We start from the raw sequence: 22,787 nt of genomic DNA on the forward strand, positions 1-22,787 counted from the left end.
TTGTCAGGCATCTGGTAGGTAAATCATGCATATTTGGGGAATTAGATGGCGGGTGGGGAGAAACACCTCTCACTGTTGTAGCAAATGAACTCTATAGCCGAGATGATGAAAATGGAAAATTCAGTTTTATTTTTTAAAATATTCAGAAGCACCAGTACTATTTCAGGGGAACACATCATCCGCAGCTTAGCTAAAAACAGTGGTCCTCTGAAGTTGACCTGAAAAGCAAAATTGAAATGTATTTCTATTTGGACTAAACCTGTCTGAACAAAAGCATGAAAGTCTAGAAGAGGCGAAGATAAGTTTTAGAAATAATGCCGCCTCTGTAAACTGTCACGCGGGCAGAGAGCAGAGGCCGCTTTAGCCACCAGAAGGTGACCTGCTCATTCGGGGAGGAGGACAAGTGCATACTTGAGCCCTCGTCCTTGAAGGGGATTGAGCGAGCGGAGGGGAGGGGTGGGCGGTGCTCGGGTTTCCAATCACAATAGAGAAAGCTAGGAGGCTGCAGAGCGCGGGTGGGCCCCGCCTCCTCCTCTTTCCCTGCGGATCCTGCACCCGAGCGGACGCGCGCAGCTGACATTGTCTCCTTGGCGGGACTCTTTCTAAGATCTGGAGAGCCTTCTCTCTCCCGGTAGGTTTCAGCTCAATATCCTGAATCCCGACTCTCAGGCAAACCGGGTGGGACTTGTAGGGGAGTCTTGGTGTGGCAAGACTCGGGGAAGGACCGGGAAAGACTTGTGTCCTCTGGGGCCTTTAGCCCTGAGCATCCGGACTCTGGTCCTCACTCAACCCCTGGGTTGGAGGCGGCAGGTGCCCTCCGCCCGGGAGCGAGGCAGAGCGAGGCCCTGCAACTGAGACCCAGGCTTTGTTCTCCGCGCTGCAGGGCTTGCTTAGGTCCTGTGCTCCGTGGAGGAGAGAGACTTGTCTTTGCAGCTGAAACCGGGCTGTCGTCCGTGATCGGCTCCTGGCGGCCCCATCGCCCCCAGTGCCGCCAGGCGGGAGCCTGGATCCGTGCCTGAGGAGCGAGGGGAGGGAGAAGGAGCCAGGTGACTGCTAAGGATGGCTGATCTTGAACCTGGGAATTGGAATTCACAACCACGGGGAGGGAGAAATACCACTGCTTGTGCCGGGATGAGGGTCAAGGCTGATCTGCAGCTTTGACCCTGCTCTCCTGTATTGACTGGCCGGGGCTATAGGCGGCTTCATTTCGGTCCTTTTTTTCTTGATGTTTGGGGTGGTTTGTTTACTTTGCCAGCCTCCGGTGTTGAGAGTAAAGGAGGCCCAGACTTTTCCGCTAGAGACTTGATCAGAGGAGATCTGGGGTTGCCGCCTTCCCTTGTGACCTGTCTTTCTCTACCTCCGGCGGCGCGGAAGAGAGGAGGTGGCTTGAAGGCGGCCCGCCGGGGAAGCTGCAATTAGGGCCTGGAGAGAGGGAGAGGGGAGGGGTTTCTCTTTAGTGGAGAAATTAGATGGCAAAGGAGGGCTTTAAAAAAGTTAGAATTGAGAGAGATTTCGTAAGGCGGATCTTTGTTCCTGAATTTAAGGCACCGGTTTATTTCTAATAATTTATATGCAAAGGGGTTAAGGGGGGTGGGAATGTAAAGGACCGAGAATCGGGTTGTTTTTACCCTGTTTATCATTCTTACAGAGACCACTCTGCTCCAGGCACAGTCCTGCATACAATACAAAACACTTTTCTTTTAATTTCTTACAACTCCTGTTAAGGAAAAGTTAAAAGAAAAACAACGTTTCTCCAGCAAGATATGAAAGAATCTGTACTAGCTCAAGACTCATACAGTTTCTGAAGTTATCCACATTACTTTAAAAGATCTATCAATAACTAATCGGTATTTATGTAGCAACCATTTCTGGATTTGTGTTTTCCACTACTTGCTGGGTCCTCTATACCTAAAGGACCTTAAAGCAACTAATGAAAATAAACTTAATGGAGAAAAACTGCGCATTTGAGTCTGTTCAACCAGAAGAGATGCGGCATTCTTCAGAGTCTGCTCAAAATGCAGGACATGTATGAATTGCACTGTAAGGTCATCTATTTGTGGAGACAGGCAGTTGCATGCTGTTCCATTTCTTTAGCATCCACAAGAAACTGTAAATCTACTGCGTAACAGCTAAATAATCTCTCAATTTAGTCCCTAAGGATTAGGGAAAATGTTTTTGTTTTTTTTTTTTAGGGGGAGGAATAGCTTTAGAACAAAATAGTAGTTACACAAGTTTAAGTACTTTATTCCAACTCAGAGACTTACTAACTCTTAACATATACAATTGCTAAACTAGGTTTTGTTACTTAGTTAATGCAGATGAGAAACAAACACCAGGGTTAGGAAACAGGGATATGATTTTTAGCAGGTACAGTGGCCTCCAAGGCAATGGCCTAACATTAGAAGGAAAAGGCAAACATCAGTAATGAATATTATAGTGGGTTACAATGGTAAGTGATACTTCATTCTGAAGAAAGTGCTTATTTATGATATGTACCCTCTATGGTTAGGAAGACAGAAGGGCACGATAAATTTTGCCATTGGTTTTAGTTATTCAGAAAGCACACCTGATCATCAGATAGATTTGGTATTATTGTGTAGAATGTTTTCCAACAATTTTCAGTTTAATTTTTTTTTTATGTGTAATTGTTTTGGCTTTTTTTTAATGGCTGGAAAGGAACTAATTCAAATGTTGATTTTCTTCTACTGTGACCCCCTGAAAGGAAGATGTGTAAATATCTAACCACCTTTCAGTAAGCTTCTAAGGTACACTAAAAAAGATTCAGGGTAATTTTTTTTGGCACCTTTTGTATAAATATTACTTATCACCATTATATTGTCACTGTATTTATTTAAGCACACATTGTATATTGAGTACACTGTGACACATTTAAAGAAAGGAGTTAAGTAGAAGAACCAGTCAGTTCCTCTCTTCCAAGAGTGACAATAACCATTAGTACTAGAAATTATATTCATAATTGGCCATTAATTTTTTTAGACCAGGCTTACATATGGGTTAATAGTGAGCCCTAACTTAGTTAACATAGTTAACGTATAAATTCTTTAGAAGGAGAATGGAAACATCAGTTAATTTAAATATAAATGTTTGTCTTAGCCAGTGAATGAATGGCCACAAGACAAAATTGTTACAACTTGTTAAACACTAATGTGGAATCAGAGGCTGAAGAGGCACTTTTAACAGTTCCATGGAGGTTTTGTCTTGATTAACTTCTCCATTAAATGAGTCACATGGTTCTTTAAAGTATATTCTATGTTCTGGAAGATCACTAGGCTCATTTTAAACCACATTTTAACTCAGTATTGCAGTTGTAACACTCTCAGGATCATTCCCATGCAGAGTGCATGTATTTTTTATTCTTTTCTTGCAGTGCACAATGGCAACGCTTAAGGAAAAACTGATTGCACCTGTTGCAGAAGAAGAGGCAGCGGTCCCCAACAACAAGATCACCGTCGTGGGTGTTGGACAAGTTGGAATGGCATGTGCCATCAGCATTCTGGGAAAGGTACATTTCAAGAGCGCCATACATGACGGGCCATTTCAGCAGGTGTTCTTTAGGCGCTTCAGGATTTTATTGTATTTTTAAAAGATTTTTTTCCTGAATAATTTGAAGTATGTTGTAGACATGATACTGAACCTTTAAATACATAAGCATGTATCTCCTAAGAGAATGACAGTCTCCCTATCTGACACAATAGAGTTAAGACTCCTGGGAACTTAACCTTGATGTAATACTATTATCTGATGTACAGTGCCGGGTTTAAAATTCTTCTGCTGTCAGTATCATGCTTTTTATAGCTGTTTTCACCCCAATCCAAGATCATATATTTTATATACTTGTCATGTCTCTTCATTCTTTTTTAATCTAAAACTGTTACTCGTCCTTCCTTTGTCTCTCTTGTCAGTGACATTGTTGAAGAGTCCATGCCCGTTTTGTAGAATGCCCCTCCGTTCACACTGGTCTGATGCTTCCTTCCAGGGGCATCCAACCTGCGGCCTGTGGGCCGCACACAGGCCAGGATGTCTATGATTGCGGCCAGACACAAAATCGTAAATGTACTTAAAAGCTTTTTTTTTTTTTTTGCTCATCAGTTTTCATTAGTGTTTGTGTATTTAATTTGTGGCCCAAGACAACCCTTCTTCATGTGGCCCAGAGATGCCAAAAGATTGGAGCCCCCTGTTAGGTTCCGGTTAAATTTGGGGGTGGGGTTATGACTGGGTGATGTAATATCCTTCCTGGTACATCACATCAGGAGTCACATGATGGTCCTTGTCTCGTTACTGGTGGTCACTGCAAGATTTCTCCACTGCGAAGATCCCTTCACCCTCTACAGCTAATAAGTAATGTGCACAGTGGCTTTTTGAGGTCATGAGAATATCCTATTATTTTCCTCCAACTGTCACCCAATAGTTTTATTTTGAAATAATTTTAATACAGAAAATGTGCAAGAATAGTAAGAAAAGTAAATCTTTCATATCCACTTTACCCAGATGTACCAGTTCTTACATTTTATTTTCTTCTCTCCCTCTGTCTCCCTCTCTTTCTACATATATATGTGTGTGTATGTGTGTGTATACTTACAATGAATTTTTTGAACCAGTTGAGAATTAAAAGCAGACATCATACCCTTTCCTCCTAAGTCCATGGGAGTACATCCATTTAAAATAGGACATACTCACGCATTCTCACATAACCCCTGCAGTCACCAGCATCAGGGGATTTTACATTGATGTTGGACTGCTAGCACCTTCCACTCCTTCAGACCATGTTTTTTGCTCTATACCTGCAAGGACTTTTGGCTTGCCTCATGTTCCCTTGTGGTTTAAACCATAGTTAGCTTTGTTTAGTCTCCAAGGACTTTTAAGGAAAGCTTTCTTTCTTATTTACCTCACTGAATTCATTCTTGTTCTTTCTCAAGGCTGTCGTAGGAACTACCTACTCCCCTCAAAAAAAAATGCTGCCTTGTCTTCAGAACACACTGCCTCTTTGTATTTATGTGAAGGCTGCCTGAATAACTCCTTGCCGGGCATATTTCTGCTTACAAAGTTTAAATTCTAAAGGAACAAATTCTGAATGTCTGCTGAGAAAAAGTGTTCAAAGCAATCCACTAAACTGTGTAGTGTGCAACAATGCAAGTTTGTTCTTTTGCATTTTTTTCTATCTCATCTTAATTGATTAAATGCCTGTGATTTAGGATAGCTGTTTTCCAAATTACAGGGAATTCAAATAACTGCACTTTGGTGCTCACTGTTCACACCAGTAAAAATGAAAAGCAGTCCAGCTTCCATTTCTTTTATGTAACATTTATTCAGCGTGAAGATGTTCACCGTTTGAACTGAAATGCTGGATTTTAAACGATAACCTGAGGAAACGGGAGCTGCCCCCCCGTTTGCAGATGGGGTGGTTGAGGTGTGAGGCGCAGGAGCCCGCAGTCCGCAGCCAGTGGTGGCAAAGCTGCAGCCCGAACCCCGGACTCTGAACTCTTAACCACAGGGACTCTGAAATTTCTTTTTGTTCCCTGTTAGTATTGGGGCAGGGGCAGGTCAATACATAAAGGAATTAGTGACTTGCCAGCTAAGGATTTAGATTTTTCAGAAACCTGTATCTGGGCTCTCCTGAGTCTATGTGTACCTCAATGATCGTTTTAATTGTAAATTTACAATCCTCCTTAGTAAATAATTTAACTGAGACTGTATCTGCAGTTACATAATACTTTGGCCCAATTCTAGTGCTTAAGGGGAACAGGCCCTGCTGCTAACACTGTAGGGATCTTCCAGTTTAGATGCTTGCTGCGAGCGAATGACTGCTGTATTCAAACACCAGGTTCTTCATTAAAAATGTCTAGATCTTATTTAATGAGTAAGGATGCAAGTGCTTCACAATTGTTATTAATATAGGGTGTGGATAGACCCCACTGGTTTAACAGAGAAAGGAAATGAACGATACTTATTATGTTCAGTCTCTGTATTTTGCCTCATTTCTCCACAATAGTTCCACGAAGAACTTTTATTGTCATCTATATATTACAGTTGGGAAAAAAAGAGTTCAGAAAGATTAAGTGACTCAGTGAGGATCACATAGACAGTGAGTGCTGAATCTGGCTCTCTGAGCTCATTAGGGGTGTGCTTTACAGAGGACGCATGTTGCTTTGGCCAGAAAATGAGCCATGTGAGGGCTTTGGGGATGGAGAGCTTGAGGAGGCCCACGCATGGCTCAGCTTAGGCTTGAGGCAGCAACTGAAGCTCCCCAGTACGGTGCCCCACCATCGCAAAGACCCAGTTGTTTTCTGCCTGAGCTCTTTCCCCCTCCCCCATCCTCATTGCCAAAGTAATAACCATAGGGAGCTTTTATCAAAATAGCAGCTCTCTCACTTAAAAACTTTCTAGTAGTGTCCCAGCCCACATAAGCTGCACTTACACAAAAACCTTTCAAGGCCATTACAATCTTTCCTGCCTGCCTCTCAGCAAAGCAGTGGCACGCACATCTCTAGGGGGCGCCATTCAGAGTGCGCGGAGCACCCGCCAGTGCAGTGTGACGCCAGTGCAGTGTGACGCCAGTGCAGTGTGGCGCTGCTTCGGACCTCACCTCTTACCCTCTGCCCACTTCCTTCAAAACACCAGCCTCATTTGTGTTTAACCCTTTTGCCTGATTTTCCCTTTTCCTGGAATGTCTCCCTAGACCATCACAGAGGTGACTCCTCCCTGTCGTTCAGATCGTGCCTTTGCAGACAGGCCCTCCCTGTCTCGCAGTACAAAGTAAACCTCCTTCCCAGTACTTTAACATCACTATCAGAACCATCTTAAATTGTTTGTTTAATTCCTGTTCTTTTCCTGATACATTTCATGAGAGCAGGGAGCTTGCCAAATTTTTGTATTACTATACTCCTGATTAGTAGAATAATACCTGGCACATTCCGTAGTAAATATATATTAATTAACAGAATATTCCTGCCATTGCTAATAAACTGCATTTACATTTGGCTGAATTTTGATCATAGCTTTTCCTTTTTCGTGGCTTCTACTGCCAAATAGGACTCCTGCCCCACTACCAGCTGCAAATTCTGCATTTAGCTACCAGGGTCACATGTAGTTTCCATGCAGTTTCATCCTGCATTGAACGTCTGTGCCCAGCTGTTCTTTGTTTGTTCTTAATTTAGCCAGCTGTAGCCGTGTTCTTGAGCAAACACAGCATAAGAAGGCTCTTAGAAGGAGCAGTGTAATTATAGGCATGGGGCAAAGCATTTTTTACAGTGCAGACTTGGCTTACAAGTGGAATTTAATTAAAATTTGGAAGAGACAGTTCATGGAACAAACTAAAAGCCCAGATATAGACCCAAACAGTATTTAATGGTAGAGGTGGCATTCCAGAAGAGAAGAAAGAACACCTTATTTTTAAAATGGTGCTTATCCAGTTAACTAACCATTTGAGAAAAAGTACACCTTTTCCTCTCATAAAATTTCATGCACCATAAACACTTAAATGTAGAAATACAACTATCAAACATTAAGGCATTGCTGGCTGTAATTTATTAACTATGAGAACCAAGAGGCAGACGATGGCTCTGTCTGGTCCACACAGCACTTCAGATTAAAAGACATTTTTGTAGTATGTCAAATAAGGTTTCAACAGTCATGGTCTTGGCTTCTAACTGACCTTGTTCCTTAATAAGTTACTGCTTTTGCAATTAATCTGAGCCTTGCAGTTTTAAATATTTTAAAGTATATTTACAACTGAAGTGATATACACTGATGATAAATTCACAGGCTATACATTAAGTTACTGCAGAAGGAGATCCATTTAAGCCAAACCACAGCATCACTACTTAGTCACATGTCTCCCACTTGCCTGCCTCACTGGTGCAGATGCTCACTGGTGCAGATGCAGCTAAATTCAGCGCTGCAATTAGTTTTTTTAAGTGTTGGCTCTCTTCCTTCCTTGCCAGCTGAGAATGCTTTTCTCAGCCGGTTCTCTACACCCACTGAAACAAAAGACAGGATCTGAGATCCTGTGATAGCCTTTTCCACTTAAGCCCCGAATAGTTTTGGCCTGTAGACTTCAACAGCACTCATGTGCTATTACTAAAATAAGAGTAATGTTCTCTGTGCTCAGTACCTTGTCAGAATGCTGTGGCTATTATTAAGTTACATTGTACAGTAGGTTGCCAAAGAATGTTGTTTAATTATAACGTTGATGAGATGCCGTGGGAACTTAATTCTTGTTTATAACAGTTAACCTATGGTAAAATGGGTTTCATTATATATCATTTTGCTACAATTCCAAGAACCTATCAATGATGTTAAGTGAGTACTTACTGTATCAATTTACAACTTAAAAAAACACAAATGAGGGTTTTGTGTGACCTTGTGAGAGGGTGCAAAAAAACAAAACCATTTTAAAAGTGTTAAAATATGTGTTTTAAGTAAAAAAAAACACACACGCACAAAACAGGTGAGAATTAATGCCAGTATTTGATATACATGGAAAGAGAAAATATCTACTCTGTAATCCCCAACTCATAAAATGGTCATCTCAGAAATTTGCCAGTAAGTTAGTTGCTTGGAACAAATAACACACTCAATCACAAGGAGGCCTGAGTCTCAAAAACCCTCACAAGCAAACCCTGCCAGCTCATATCATGAGGGTAGCCAGCTACTGGGATTCTGGAAACAGGATGGTACTCATTCCTTGGCTTCTGCAGGAAGGACCTGCTTTGCTGTCAAGCAAAAGTAGGTCAACTTTCTTATGGGCACTTTCACTTCTCTCTGCTTGCCTCAACAGCTCCCTGACTCTGCCAATACTACTCTGGGCTACTTTACCTTACCCTTCAAAGTTCTATCTGAATGCCAGTTATCAGTGGGCTCCGGTATTGATAAATCATATTAAGCTAATTATTTTGTTGACAGCCCTAAGAACAGCAGAGGCAAAAACTAATGATGTTTCAATGAAAAGGATAACTACTCTTTAAAGACTTCACAAATAATGGATTTCTATAGGATAATCAAATGTCAAAACTGAAAGGTTGTTTAGATGCATCTAGACTGACACCTTCCCTGCTCACTTTTACCAGAAGGAAAGATCAAGGACTTGCTGAGGAACACATACAATTACTGAAAGGGAGAATCCAGAGTTGTTTTTTTTCTCCCACTATTCACTAAGAGATATAGAGAAATATAAACATATAAAATATGTTACACATGCTTTATAGCATATGTGAAATTATGCTAGATCAAGACTAAACAGTATACCTATTTATTTAGGTTTTTATTTTGCATGGGTGGTAGAAGATGACATTTGGAATAGAAAATAAAAAACTCTGAAACTGGGCAAGTTCAGACTGATTATGTTTGGAGAATCTACTAGTCCTGGATCCCTCTGTTCATAAAACTCTCTTTCCTTTCCCCACCACAATATTCAAGTTGGTCAAAGCAGCCTGAGGGCTCCATATTTCCACCAGGGCTTCCAATCCCCTTTAAGGTGAACTTAAACTCATGATGGTTTAAGCCAAATCTACCCTCAGAAACCCTTCAAACTGGGGATGACCTTAGGGATGGACACACTGCCCAAAGTTGTTTCTGGGTGTGGGTAGGTCTGTTATGCACCCTTAATCCACTGTTGAACCACACTGATTTCATCAGGAATCCTTACGTCCACATATTCTTAAGGCTGTTTACATTGTGTAAATCGAATTCTATTTGATTACTGGAAGGTAAAATTCTGAAAAATAAGTGTCTTAAATAAATATCAATAGTTCATTATAAAAGATTTTTTGTTGTTGTTGCTGTTTAAATAAAAGAACTCACCTAATTCTATGATAAAAGTCTTGAGGTTTTTAGATACTGGGCTCTTGGCCATTGAAAGACTCTGGGTTATACTGTGAACTGGGGTATCCTAGAGTAGCTTAGGGGACTAACACCTGTGTTTGTGATTCTAGTCTCTGGCTGATGAGCTTGCTCTTGTGGATGTATTGGAAGATAAACTCAAAGGAGAAATGATGGACCTGCAGCATGGGAGCTTGTTTCTTCGGACACCGAAAATTGTGGCAGATAAAGGTAGTATCATTTCATGCCCAATGTGATCTCTCTAATAATAAATTGAGCCTTAGCTGGTGTGGCTCAGTGGAGTGAACACAGGCCTGTGAACCAAAGGTTTGCTGGTTTAATTCCCAGTCAGGGCGCGTGCCTGGGTTACAGGCCAGGACCCCCCTGGGGTGCATGCGAGAGGCAACTACACATTGATATTTCTCTCTCTCTCTTTCTCCCTCCTTTTTCCTCTCTCTAGGAGTAAATAGATAAAATCTTTAAGATAGATAGATATATAGATAGATATCCTCACTTCCTAATACAAAATTAGTCTTTCCATAGTGATGAGTCTGGTGTTGGCAGTTCTCTTCTGGTTCTGATTCATTCTGGTGGACAAACACAGCGTTACCTCTATAAACAAACTACCACCTGACTTCATACATTTGATGTGTAACATTTTAGCATATTGTTATTATGTTTGTTTATGTGTATCTGAGAATGTGAAGGTTTTAGACAGGGGAAAAAGTTGCACAAAGTAAGTTATTTGAATGCCTTGAAGAAACTACATAAAGTCATATTTTAGTCATCTGTTCTACACAGCATGGCTATGCCTGCAGATATAGAAATGTGGGTTCCAGAGTAATTTGTTACAACACTACCACTACTAATATCTGTTATTAATTGAATTGTTAAGGATTCTGTGTACTGTGCAGTTTTTTGCATGTCTCACTTTACGTCATCTTCGCAACAACCCTATAAGAGTTATAGCCTATTACCTCCACTTTGTGGGAGAAAAAACTGATGAAACAATAGTGACCCTCAAAGGTTACATAGCAACACAGTTTAATTATGTCATCCATAGTCATTAAGTCCAATGATCCCATCAAGTCATAATGTCTGTTTATTTTGGGAAAGGACATATTTTCTCGAGGAAAAGATAAAACATTCCCTAGAAAAACTCACTTCTAAACATGAATAAACTTGAGGATTAGAAATTAATTTGCTAGCCAGGAATAAACACTTGAGTTCCTTCCTTCCTGATCATAGATTGAATCAATACTACAGACTAAAGTACCTTTAAATTGCTTAGTTTTATTGAAGGGCTGCCTGTTGAACTCACTTTATGCTTTGTGTTATTATTGACAATCCAATTTTCTCTAAAGTCAATAGCAAGTTGAGTTTGTGAGCCAGAAATGTATTTTTTTTAAGGTTTCATTATTTATTTTTAGAGAGGGAGGGAGGGGGGGAGAAAGAGAGGGAGAGAACCATCGATGTGTGGTTGCCTCTTGCACACCCCCAATTTAGGGACCTGGCCGGCAACCCAAGCATGTGCCCTGACTGGGAATTGCACCAGTGACCCTTTGGTTCACAGGCTGACACTCAATCCACTGAGCCACACCAGCCAGGGCAGCCAGAAACATAATTTAGGACCTTCTTTATTTCCTTGGTCCATTCTCTGAGCCAATTTTATGTTTGGAATGTTTTCATACAGGAGAAACAAGCCACAGGAACATTGTACTTAAAAACCTTTCAATACAAAAACCATAACTCTCATATAAATTCTAGAAGCTTATGAATGTTTAGCTAGTTTTAAAGTGTATCATACCTGATATGTTTTGATGAAGTGTTGTATTTGAAATACTTATTCCCCTGTCCTTCCAGATTACTCCGTGACCGCCAATTCGAAGATCGTGGTGGTAACTGCAGGAGTTCGCCAGCAAGAGGGAGAGAGTCGTCTCAACCTGGTGCAGAGGAATGTCAATGTCTTCAAATTCATTATTCCTCAGATCGTCAAGTACAGCCCTGACTGCATCATAATTGTGGTTTCCAACCCAGGTATTTTAATCAGTTATAAAGGGATCAGTTATGTTAAGGTCAATGCTTTCGGGTTTTGTTTGGTTTGGTTTGGTTTTTTGAATTTCAGAAAATCTGTTCTGGTGTGCACTAGCAGAAGCAATTTGCATGTCTTCTGCTATTGGCCCCAAAATAGCAGCATTTGCAAGACAAATGGCACTGTCTGAGGCCAAATGTTTAAAAATGCAAAGAGTATTATATGGAGCAATGTCACTGTTCTATCTGGGATTGTTTCAGAGTCTAAATGCTTTTAAAATTTCTGTGAAGATTATTCTGGGATCCATAATGAAACATTTGAGTGTGGCTTCAGTTTGTAAGAAATATTTTAGCATATTTGATCTTCAGTTTTCTTTATCTCTAAAACTCTTCATAATTGAATCAGATTGAATTTGAAACAAAAGGAATAAGAAAACCATTATTCAGTCTTGGTTTAAAGATAGAAATAGACTATATTAATAGACAACCACATGCTAACACCAAATGTTAAAACTTAATACTTCTGGTTAGAAAGAATTACATTTTTTTACCTACATAGTCAAAATCTACTGTCTCTCTCACACTTCTTTTGTCTATAATATGCCACCAAGCCTACTGTATTCTGGTGAACATAATAGACTACTGAAAAAATGGTAAAACAGATTATTTCTGACAGTCCATATTAAAAAAGATTGTGAATAAGAGCCAGGGTATCCTTATACTTTATGAAATATTGAGAGCTGAGAGCCAGCAAAGACGAAATTATTTTAGTAGTATTCCTAGTCTCCTGGGTTACGGCTTACTAAACAGTTCAGCCATGCATCTAAAAGTTCTCACGGTGGCAGATAGATGTAGAACAGGAATGGCAAACACCTGGCACAGGAGACATTGTTATGTCCTGTGTCTAAGGCAGGCATTAATAACTGGTGGTACAACTTTCCAGGGATAGCTTCAAAGTCTCAACTCCCCCAAGTCACTCTTGCTGAATCCAAGTTGCCAAGGAAGAGTTTGTAATATCTGTCCACAATGATCTTAAAATAGCTTAGCCAGTGTCTATTTATGAGTGTGGAGTTGGGGCTGCAAATCAACCCCTTCTTGCGTGCACATATTCCTACGTACACAGCTTAGCCTATAAGGACCGTGACCGGCAAGTTTTGCCTCTGCAGGCTCCAGGCGGCACCACACCAGAATAAAGTCTCTGTCACAGAGGTCTTTTTATTAAATAGTAGGAAATGTGAATATCTTGCCTTTAACAATTATTTACTGAATAGCATCTGTGCCCCCTGGAAAATTTGTAGCAGCATCTCTTAATAATTCAGTAACCAATGGCTTTTGGTGTATGATGACCGTGGTTAACAGTCATGGAATGTAAGAATTAGAAAAAACTAGCCCTGGCTGACATAGCTCAGTGGATTGAGCGTGGGCTGCAAACCAAAGCATCGCAGGTTCGATTCCCAGTCAGGGCACATGCTTGGGTTGCAGGCTATGGCCCCCGGCAACTGCACATTGATGTTTCTCTCTCTCTCTCTCTCTCTCTCTCTCTCTCTCTCTCTCCCTCCCTCCCTTCCCTCTCTAAAAATAAATAAATGAAATCTTAAAAAAAAAAAAGAATTAGAAGAAACTGAGGTGATGGTCTAATTCAATCCTTTTGCTTTCTTTCCACACACAGTGAAACTAATTAGTCTACTAGGTTCTTATATGTTCTTGTTTCAAGTAATAATGTAAATTTAAAAACACCAACTTTCATTTTTCTTGTCTCTCTAATCCCTATCATGTCAAACATGAAGGTCAAGGTATTTGCACCTTTCTAGGCACAACTCATTTTGGGAGTCAGGAAATGGAAGAGGAGGAAGCTGGGGCTCCCACCAATTTATTACCTAGCAGTTGAAATCAGTATTGATTTACTTACATATTTTTTTCTAAATTTTTAGTGGATATTCTCACCTATGTTACCTGGAAGCTAAGTGGATTACCCAAGCACCGTGTGATTGGCAGTGGATGCAATCTGGATTCTGCTAGATTTCGCTACCTTATGGCTGAAAAACTTGGCATTCATCCCAGCAGCTGCCATGGGTGGATTTTGGGAGAACACGGCGACTCAAGTGGTAAAAATAATAAAAATAAAACAAAATATAGATAATATTTACTGTGTACTACTTATGGTATTGTTTTTGCCATTCTGAATTTTTTGTTTTTAAATTTCATTTTATACATTTTTGCATACTTAACATTACAAGTAAGTAATTTGTAGGAGGAAACTTTGATATAAACTAAACAAATACCTGTGCTATGATGATGTCAAATATCACATACTAATCCCCTCATATTTTCTATATTTATTATTTGTATACTACTGTAAGAGAAAGCTTCCTCTTCTCCATTTATTTATTTATTCTTTTATTAATATCAGTGTAGACTCAGGTTTTATTTTATTTCACAAAAGTTCTGGTCACCCTTGTAGTGCACAAACTGTCTCACATTTTTCAGGTAACAGACTTCTTAGGCTGGCTCTTGTGTCTTTTTCATGTCTCACCATTTCTTGAGCCTTTCCTTGCTTTCTGGAACAATACAGTGCACCAGACTCATCTCCTACTTCCCCCTTACCAGCATTAGAATCATCTATGTTGTCTCCAATGAGCCCAGTTTCCTTCTAAGGAGAATGGTGTTTAGAAACCCTGACCTGGGATAGGTGTGTTAATGCTCCTGGTATGTCTTTGCTTCTAGACTCTTCCATTGGACAGAGCTGTGATAGCCATTGTGTTTATAGGAGAGGGATGCATTGAGCAGCAAAAGCTTTTAAATAACTAGTGTCTACTGTTCAATAATGTAAAATAAATCTTGCTTCAAATGAAATCTTACTTCTAATAAGCTATCAATGATAATTAACAATCATTTAAGTAGTATGAAACCATATGGTATATTTATCAAATATTTTCTTGAGGAATTTAACTAGAATTGTTAGACATAAATTAATAATTGTAACAATATCAATATTAAAATTACAGTTCATCTGTTTCTCTTTTTTTTTTTAGATTTTATTTATTTATTTTTACAGAGAAGGGAAGGGCAGGAGAAAGAGAGGGAGAGAAACAGAAATGTATGGTTGCCTGTCACATGCCCCATCCCGGGGTCCTGGCCAGCAACCCAGGCATGTGCCCTGACTGTGACCCTTTGGTTCACAGTCCAGCGCTCAGTCCACTGAGCCATACCAGCCAGGGCCACTTGTTTCTTTTATAATGATTTGTTTTGAAACAGTTAAGCATCATTTATTCTAAATGTTGTAAAGTTGATATTTCTCTTTTCATTGAAATGAATATTTCTGTTCCAAACAATTTTGTGTAAAACCATTTATGAGCAATTGTGGTTGTATTTAATAACTCTAAGCCTATTTATTAAACATAGAATTTTGTGTGTTGAATAGGCTTATATAAAAATGTAACAAATCAAATCTTTAATATTAATAACAATGATAATGACCTGTGTTATACTAAATTTATTTCTACACAATATGCAAAGAGTTATTTTCTTTGCATTTGTGCTTTTCTATATAATGAGATTGATGTTTTTCTGACATTTTATTCAAGACTTCTTCATATCCAAGGATTTATCTGAATTTATTTCCTGTATAAAGTACTTAGTATAACATCTGGTGTATAGTAAAAGCTTAATAAATGCTAGTCTTTACAAATATACAATTACTAAAACCACAGATCTGGAAGTGATATTGTATGTTCTCTAGTTTAAGACTTGCCTTTCAGTGAGGAAAAAAATGGGGGCAAAGCCATCATTGAGGCTTGTTGAAGGTCCTTTAGTTAATTAGTGGCGTAATTACAACTAGAATCATGTCCCAGACCAATGTTCCATTCATGCATTACTGTCTCATTTTTTCTAAAGCATCTTTTTTCCTGTTTCCATATTGATCAATATTATGTACATGAAATGAAAGAGAATTAAGCCATGCTCACTGTGGCACGATTATATAGACCTCATAATTGTCAAAGACCATGAAAATGTTCTAGTTTTCTTCAACCACTGGCCTGAATTTGCAAAAGTTGTGGACTAAAAGAGGTTTTGTTTGGCCATGGGCAGTTTTGCTCTTCATAGCCATGCTGGATCTCACCCCGTACCCTTACTCATATTTCCTGAGTCTTTGTTGCTTTCCTCCAAAGGTCCATGAGGAACACATGCTTATTTCTTAAGGGCCAGTTTAAATGCCTATACTTTGTACCCCTTTCTGACACTCCTTTTCCCCTACATTAAGCAGACCCTTATTCATGTCTTATTATACTTCCCCCATACTCCTGTGAGAGCTAAACCTAGCTTTAGTTTCCTTTCCTTGTCTATTTCTCGCAGTAGCTTCTGAGCTTGTTCGTGTCACAGAGCGTGTCTTTACTCACCTTTGTATGCCTGGGTCTTCAATACCTGCTGCTGGCCGGGCAAGAGATGTTAGAAGAGGCAAGGGAGTTGTTCTGGTGTGTCAAACCTCCAAAAGATGCAGCTTGGGGCTTGCCCTGTCTGCTGTGCCTCTGGAGCCATTCTTAGAAGGAAATATTTGATCCAGTTAACACCAGAAAAAAAAAATCATTGTGGTTATATGAAGTTTCTTTCAAGAAACAGATTGAACCTGAGGCATGAGAAGAGATCATTTGACTTCGCAAGATTTTTTTTTACCTCGCTCCGAAAAAAAAAATAGGGCTTATATTAAAAATATTAACAGGAGGAAAGTTAAAAAATTCCTCAAACCAAAACTTTAGGATAGTTCTGAACCAGAATCTCTTGTGATTTTACGAACCCAGAGAAAAACAAAAAGTTCATGTTTTTTGTGGGTATGACACAATCATTCTGTTTTGCACCAAAATGGCTGAAAGTTAAAAGATCAGATGTGTGGCTCTTTGAAGGCAAATGTCAGCCTTTTGGGGCCAGTAGGCTGGCGTCTGTTGTCACTGGAGCAGGTCAAATGGGTAGCCTGCATCAGAGGTGAAATCTGAATTAAGAGAAGAAAGGGTTTCTGAAAATAGTGGCAGAAATGTATAAAATGTCTATTTTTCTTTTTTCTTTTTTTTTTTTCTTATTTGTAGTGGCTGTGTGGAGTGGAGTGAATGTGGCAGGCGTTTCTCTTCAGGAACTGAACCCAGAAATGGGAACGGACAATGATAGTGAAAATTGGAAGGAAGTGCACAAGATGGTGGTTGAAAGGTAATTGGAAAGGGGCTTGATTTAAGACAATTAATTAATTGCCTCTTCACTTAGATAAAATTATATGCAACTTGTGTGGCTGCCTGCTCGTTTAAACTCACTGTAGTAAATATGTAGCTTCTGAAACAGACAAGACCACCTTCCACGGTTCAAATGTGCTATACCAGTCCCTGCAGGGGAAGCAAATATTTTTCTAGAGAAATTCTGTTGTAGCGATAACAGGAGCAAAACATGGCATTAACAAGTGAGACAGGCTTTCTATGGGTGTCGTATAGAAGGACACTACTAGTCTCATAATTGCCTAAAATAAATACTGGCTGATTGATTGTCGAAAGTGTTTAAAATTAAGCTGTGCTATATTTACCCTTCCACACTCAGATAAAAAAGTCCCCCTTTCCTTCCATTTTCTTTTTCTGGAAACTGACTCTTGAGACTAACCATTCTGTCTTTCTATGACCTTTGTGCTTATCATAAAACAAGGTGTCATTTGGCTCTGGATTCAATTCATGGCACTAACATTAACTATATAGTCTCAGGGAAGCCATTTAGCCTTTAAGTTTATTCTTGCTTTTCTCCTCTGGAAAGTCATATGGTAATAGAATTATTGTACAAGTTGAGTAAAAGCACACACACCTATGCACATACTTATTGATGAGCTTTTAATATTAGCTGTTATTTACAGAAAATTGTAACAAAACTAACTGATATGTCAAATGTGGGATCATTTTATTCAGTACAATTTTAATGATTTTTTTTTCAGGAATTTGACCTGTATAATGAGAAAAATAATCTTTTAAAATTAAACAGGTCCTCAGAATTTTATAAACTTAAACTCTTTATTTTATTAATGAGAAAACTAGGGCTCACCCAGGTAATAATAACTTGCCTGTGGTCTTCTAGTCACTGATGGAGTTCATTAAATCCCAGTTCCTGAATGCTCAGTTATTCCTGCTTCCTTTCAAGTACCTGTACCTTTCTGTGTGCATTTTGTGGTTTTCAATTTGTGTTCAGAAAATTTCCAGGCAAAGAATTGTCATCACTTTGCTCTTAAGTTAGTTGCTCATAGTATTTTAGGTGACAGTGTTAAGTGAGATCTCAAAACAAAGGTATATTTTGTCCTTTTAATATGAAGGTGCTTTTATAGTTTCCTGATTTCATTAATATCTTTGGAAATACTCATGTTTATGGGTAAGCAGATTGGTTAGAAAATGCACATTTTTACCACTTTGGCTTCATATTCACTTATGCAACAGTTATTTAAATTTATCAAAACATTTACATAGCACTGACCATGTAGTGTTTAAATTTTACACATTTTACATATATATGAACTCATTTAATGAAGTTATGAAACAGACACTATTATCATCCTCATTTTATAGAAGAGGTCACTGAGACAACGAAGGTTAAATAATTTATTGCTTTAAACATCTTATTTATTTATTTTTAGAGAGGGGAAGGGAGGGGAACATCAATGTGTAGTTGCTTCTCAAGTGCCCCCTACTAGGGACTTGGCCCGAAACCCAGGCATGTGCCTTGACTGGGAATGTAACCAGTCACCTTTTGGTTTGCAGGCCAGTGCTCAATCCACTGAACCACAACAGCCAGGGCATGAAAGGTTAAATAATTTAAACAAGATTACATAGTCCATAAAAAACACAGCAGGAGTCAAACCCCAAAAGTCTGGTTTTAATAACTTGAGTCTGATTTCAGTGATTTCTTTTATGAACGTTTTTTCTTCTTAGTGCCTATGAAATTATCAAGCTAAAAGGATATACCAACTGGGCTATCGGACTAAGTGTGGCTGACCTCATTGAATCCATATTCAAAAATTTATCCAGGATTCATCCAGTGTCAACCATGGTGAAGGTAAGACAAACTGTTACAAAGTGTAAAATGGTTTCTAGTTTTGTATTCTATAGATTCATTTAAAGAAGGACAAGTTAAAGACTCAGTACATAGCTAATTCCGTATGTCCAAGTTTTAGGGAGATTTCTTCTTTTACTGCAGAAGTCCAAGGCAGTAAGAGCAGAAATTTTAGAAGCTAAAATATCCAATAAATTTTTATAATTTCTCTTGTATGATGTGGCAAATTAAATGTTAACTCTGAATCTTATTTGGTATATCTTTACAATGAATAATCATTTAAATAAATATATAATTAATAGTTTTATGTCAAGTTGGTGTATTAAACTATAGATTGCATTTGATATAGCATTTGATACCTAGGCAAATTTAGTTTAATTCAAAAGCTATGAAATAATTAAGTAAAAATTGTTTTTTAATAAAACTAAAATTGTATTAAGACATTTTATAAGAAAACTCATTTTCCAAAAGTCACTGTCCAGGGTGGAATGTTAAGATGTGTGCAGTAGATTAAAAGAAGCATACAAAAAAAGATAAATAGAAAGCATTTGGGAATAAAATGTGTCAGATTTTTAAAAAAGCAAATATGGCAAAATTAGTGTCTTAGAGTGCATTTATAAGAATTTTATTCTCTCTACTTTGGTGTATATACAAGAAATTTGGAAATTAAAAGTTTAAATTAACTTGTTAAGCAACAAGTTAACTTGTTTAAATTAACTTGTTAAGCACAGTTAAGCAACTTGTTTAATATAATTAAATAATTTAAGTAATTATGTAGTGAAATTGACTCTATAAATAAATTACTTTATACAAACTGGTGAAGTGTTTTGGAAATTGTACTTTTTTTTTTTTTTTTTTTAGCAACTCTTAGGTGCTGTAAGAATCTTGTCTTTGAGTGGGCCCCAACCACAATTCTGGATCTCATAGGCTGGCTACCACCTGAAATTCTCTTCTTAACTGAAGAATTTTAAGAAACTTAAGATTTCATAAAAAGTAGCCCATTAAGAAGCATATTTGAATGCAATTTAATTTGAAGACTTATGTATCAATTTCTGTTAAGGTATCTAAGAGAGAGAGTTGTCAGTAAGTTCAGTAAAGTACTTACTACTTTCTTACAAAATTTCTAGTTTTACCATAGTGTATATTATTAGTCTATTCTATGTGTAAAACCTAATTCAAAACACAAGTAGTGTGGAAATATGGGCCTGGAAGTGATGAAAACTAAAGATTGAATTTGTGCTTACAAATTTCCTACCATTCTTTCTGTTCAAACATGGGAACTATGATTAACCTTACCTCTGGTTTTATTTTTTAATCTAAATGCTTTCCTTGTCTGGCAGGGCATGTATGGCATTGAGAACGAAGTCTTCCTGAGCCTTCCATGTATCCTGAATGCTCGGGGATTAACCAGCGTCATCAACCAGAAACTGAAGGATGACGAGGTTGCTCAACTCAAGAAGAGTGCAGATACCCTGTGGAACATCCAGAAGGACCTCAAAGACCTGTGACTGCAGGCTGCTTCTAGACTGTAGAAACTTAAACACTGCAATGTGATCAACCGCAAGCCTTTAGTTCCCGTCCATGTATGTGGATCCCAGTTTGCTTACATCCTCCTGAGTATGTGAATTTGGGCTCACAGCACCAAAGCCCAGGCGTAGTTTAATGCTTGCAATATGAATCCTTGAACAAATAAAATTAACTATCAGTGTGCTTCTGTTTCTGAAATCCTTCCTTTAATGGTTTCTGAAAGATTTCAGTCAGTTTTGCAAATAATTTTCCCTTACATCATAAATTTCCATCAATTCTGTCATCTGCACTTCTTCTATATTCCTCCCACTAAGCAGCACAAAAATTTTGTCACAACACATGGTAGGATTTTGTTGTCTTGACAATATGATTATCATTTTTTTAAGTGACTTGATTTTTTTTTTCACAGCAAAATTGGAAGTACAGAGACTTCCCATATACCACCAGACCCCACATCTGCAGTTTCCACCATTATGAACATGACCCACCAGAGTGGTGTACTTGTTAAAGTCGATGAACTTGTATTGACACACCACTGTCATGCAAAGTCCATAGTTCACTCCTGGTGTCATACATGCTGTGAGTTTAGACAACCATATAAGGACATGTATACATCATTTGAACAGTGTTTTCACTGCCCTCAAAATCCTGTGGGTACCATCTGAGAGTCAACAACTGAAGAAGGATCTGTAGCCAATGGATGGCATTTACAAGGAAGTCTATTTTATTTCTCCAAAAGGAAGACCTTCTAAAACAGCTTTTGAAAGTTGGAATTCGCTTGGTTAGAGTTAGTTCTACTTGCTAATAAAAAAAATGGAGGGTGTATTATCCAGATCCAGGCCACTGAGAGACAGCATATATGAGGCTTAAGGGAGAATTTGGGGCATACTTCTTTTAACAAATCTTCCAAAAGAACAAACTTTTGTTAACAAAACTACTTAAATTAGGGGTCAGTTTAAGTAGTTTTAAAAACATGAAATTTGTTATTTAAACCTGGAATTCAGTGCTGGTTCAATCATTGATCAACTGATCTGGGGCAAGTTATCTACTTACCCCCTCTTAAGCCTCCATGTTCTCACGGATGAAATAGTGGTAACCGTGGTACTTCTTCAACAGGCACACAGTCACAGAGCCACTAAGTAGCAGAGCTGGGATTTCACTCAGGCATGTCGATTCTTAATCTGTGCTCTTAAACACTGTACTTGCTACATCGCAGTATTAGTTATTGTTACATTTTTGTATCAGGGTTCATAAGGTAATATTAAAATCATTCTTGCATTTAATGCTCCTGTGGATTATGAAGAAAGACTGAGTCAGGTGCCTACTAAAAGTAGGCATTTCCAAAATGACTCAATCTTGGTATGAGGATCATTCTTAGATGTAAGGAGAAAGGTTATTTTTATTTATGCCTCTAATTCACTGTTGCAGTTTCTATGGGAATGCTGATTTACAATTAGCTAGTGATTTCCAAGCTAGAATTTCACAGACCAGTTTAAATTTTTTTTTAACTATCAGGGATGGCAAGTGAGTATTTGCGGGGAGGGAGCTAGGGCGGCCTCCCTATAAATTTGCCAACTTATTTTGCCAAATAAAGACAGCAGAAAAAAAAAAACACACCTTCTCATCATCGTACAGAAGTAGAGACATTTTAATACCATAATCTCAAATTTATCAGATCCCCTGTACAATGAGCAGAGAGGCAAAACCCTCGGGGTGGTGGAGCCAAGAGCTACAAGAACTCTGGATCCTTGGTTGTCATGGAGCAGCTATACCAGTTAAGGACTACCTGCATTCAAATTGCTTTTACATTAGGAGGAAATGAACCCCTATCACTTTACCTGTTGCAGCTAGCCAAACCTAATTGTGACACACTGTCAGGCTTTACTGGGAACAGTAATCATAAGCAAAGTATCTGTTAGCAAATAACTTTTTATCTGATTGAGTAGATACATGTGAAGGATAAATTTTGAGACAAGGTGCTATAAACTCCTTGAGCCCTCACACAATTCAGTGCACATGCTTTAGTTATTTTCTTATTCTCTGGGGTAACAAAAATGGAACTGCTCACATTTCCTAGGAATAGAGTAGATGCCCAGTGACACCTGACTAGTCAATACATGCATTTAGATATTCCATGGGTCAATATCCAAAATGCAAAAATCACACCATGTCTAGGACTGACATAGATTACTTAGTCATAAAGAAAATTTTATCTCATAAATTTAGCATAGAAAGTGACCTTGGCCCAAGCAAGCTGTTCTATAGAAGAGAAATTGATTTGATTCACTTAGATGCAACCAAGCAAGTTGGTGGATCTATTTTTTTTTTAG

General features: G+C 38.6%; 1 protein-coding gene across 1 annotated transcript; it reads left to right on the plus strand.

The window, feature by feature from the left end:
- Positions 1-485: 485 nt before the first annotated feature.
- On the plus strand, positions 486-20,640 carry LDHB (lactate dehydrogenase B). The gene is made up of 8 exons (XM_028532848.2): positions 486-631; positions 3,389-3,523; positions 9,951-10,068; positions 11,701-11,874; positions 13,800-13,973; positions 16,947-17,064; positions 18,810-18,933; positions 20,271-20,640. The coding sequence occupies exons 2-8, from the start codon at positions 3,395-3,397 to the stop codon at positions 20,436-20,438; spliced, it is 1,005 nt and encodes a 334-aa protein (XP_028388649.1). The 5' UTR covers positions 486-631; positions 3,389-3,394; the 3' UTR covers positions 20,439-20,640.
- Positions 20,641-22,787: the final 2,147 nt, after the last annotated feature.

Source organism: Phyllostomus discolor, chromosome 2 (genome assembly GCF_004126475.2).
Source record: "Phyllostomus discolor isolate MPI-MPIP mPhyDis1 chromosome 2, mPhyDis1.pri.v3, whole genome shotgun sequence".
Classification (NCBI taxonomy): Eukaryota; Metazoa; Chordata; class Mammalia; order Chiroptera; family Phyllostomidae; genus Phyllostomus; species Phyllostomus discolor.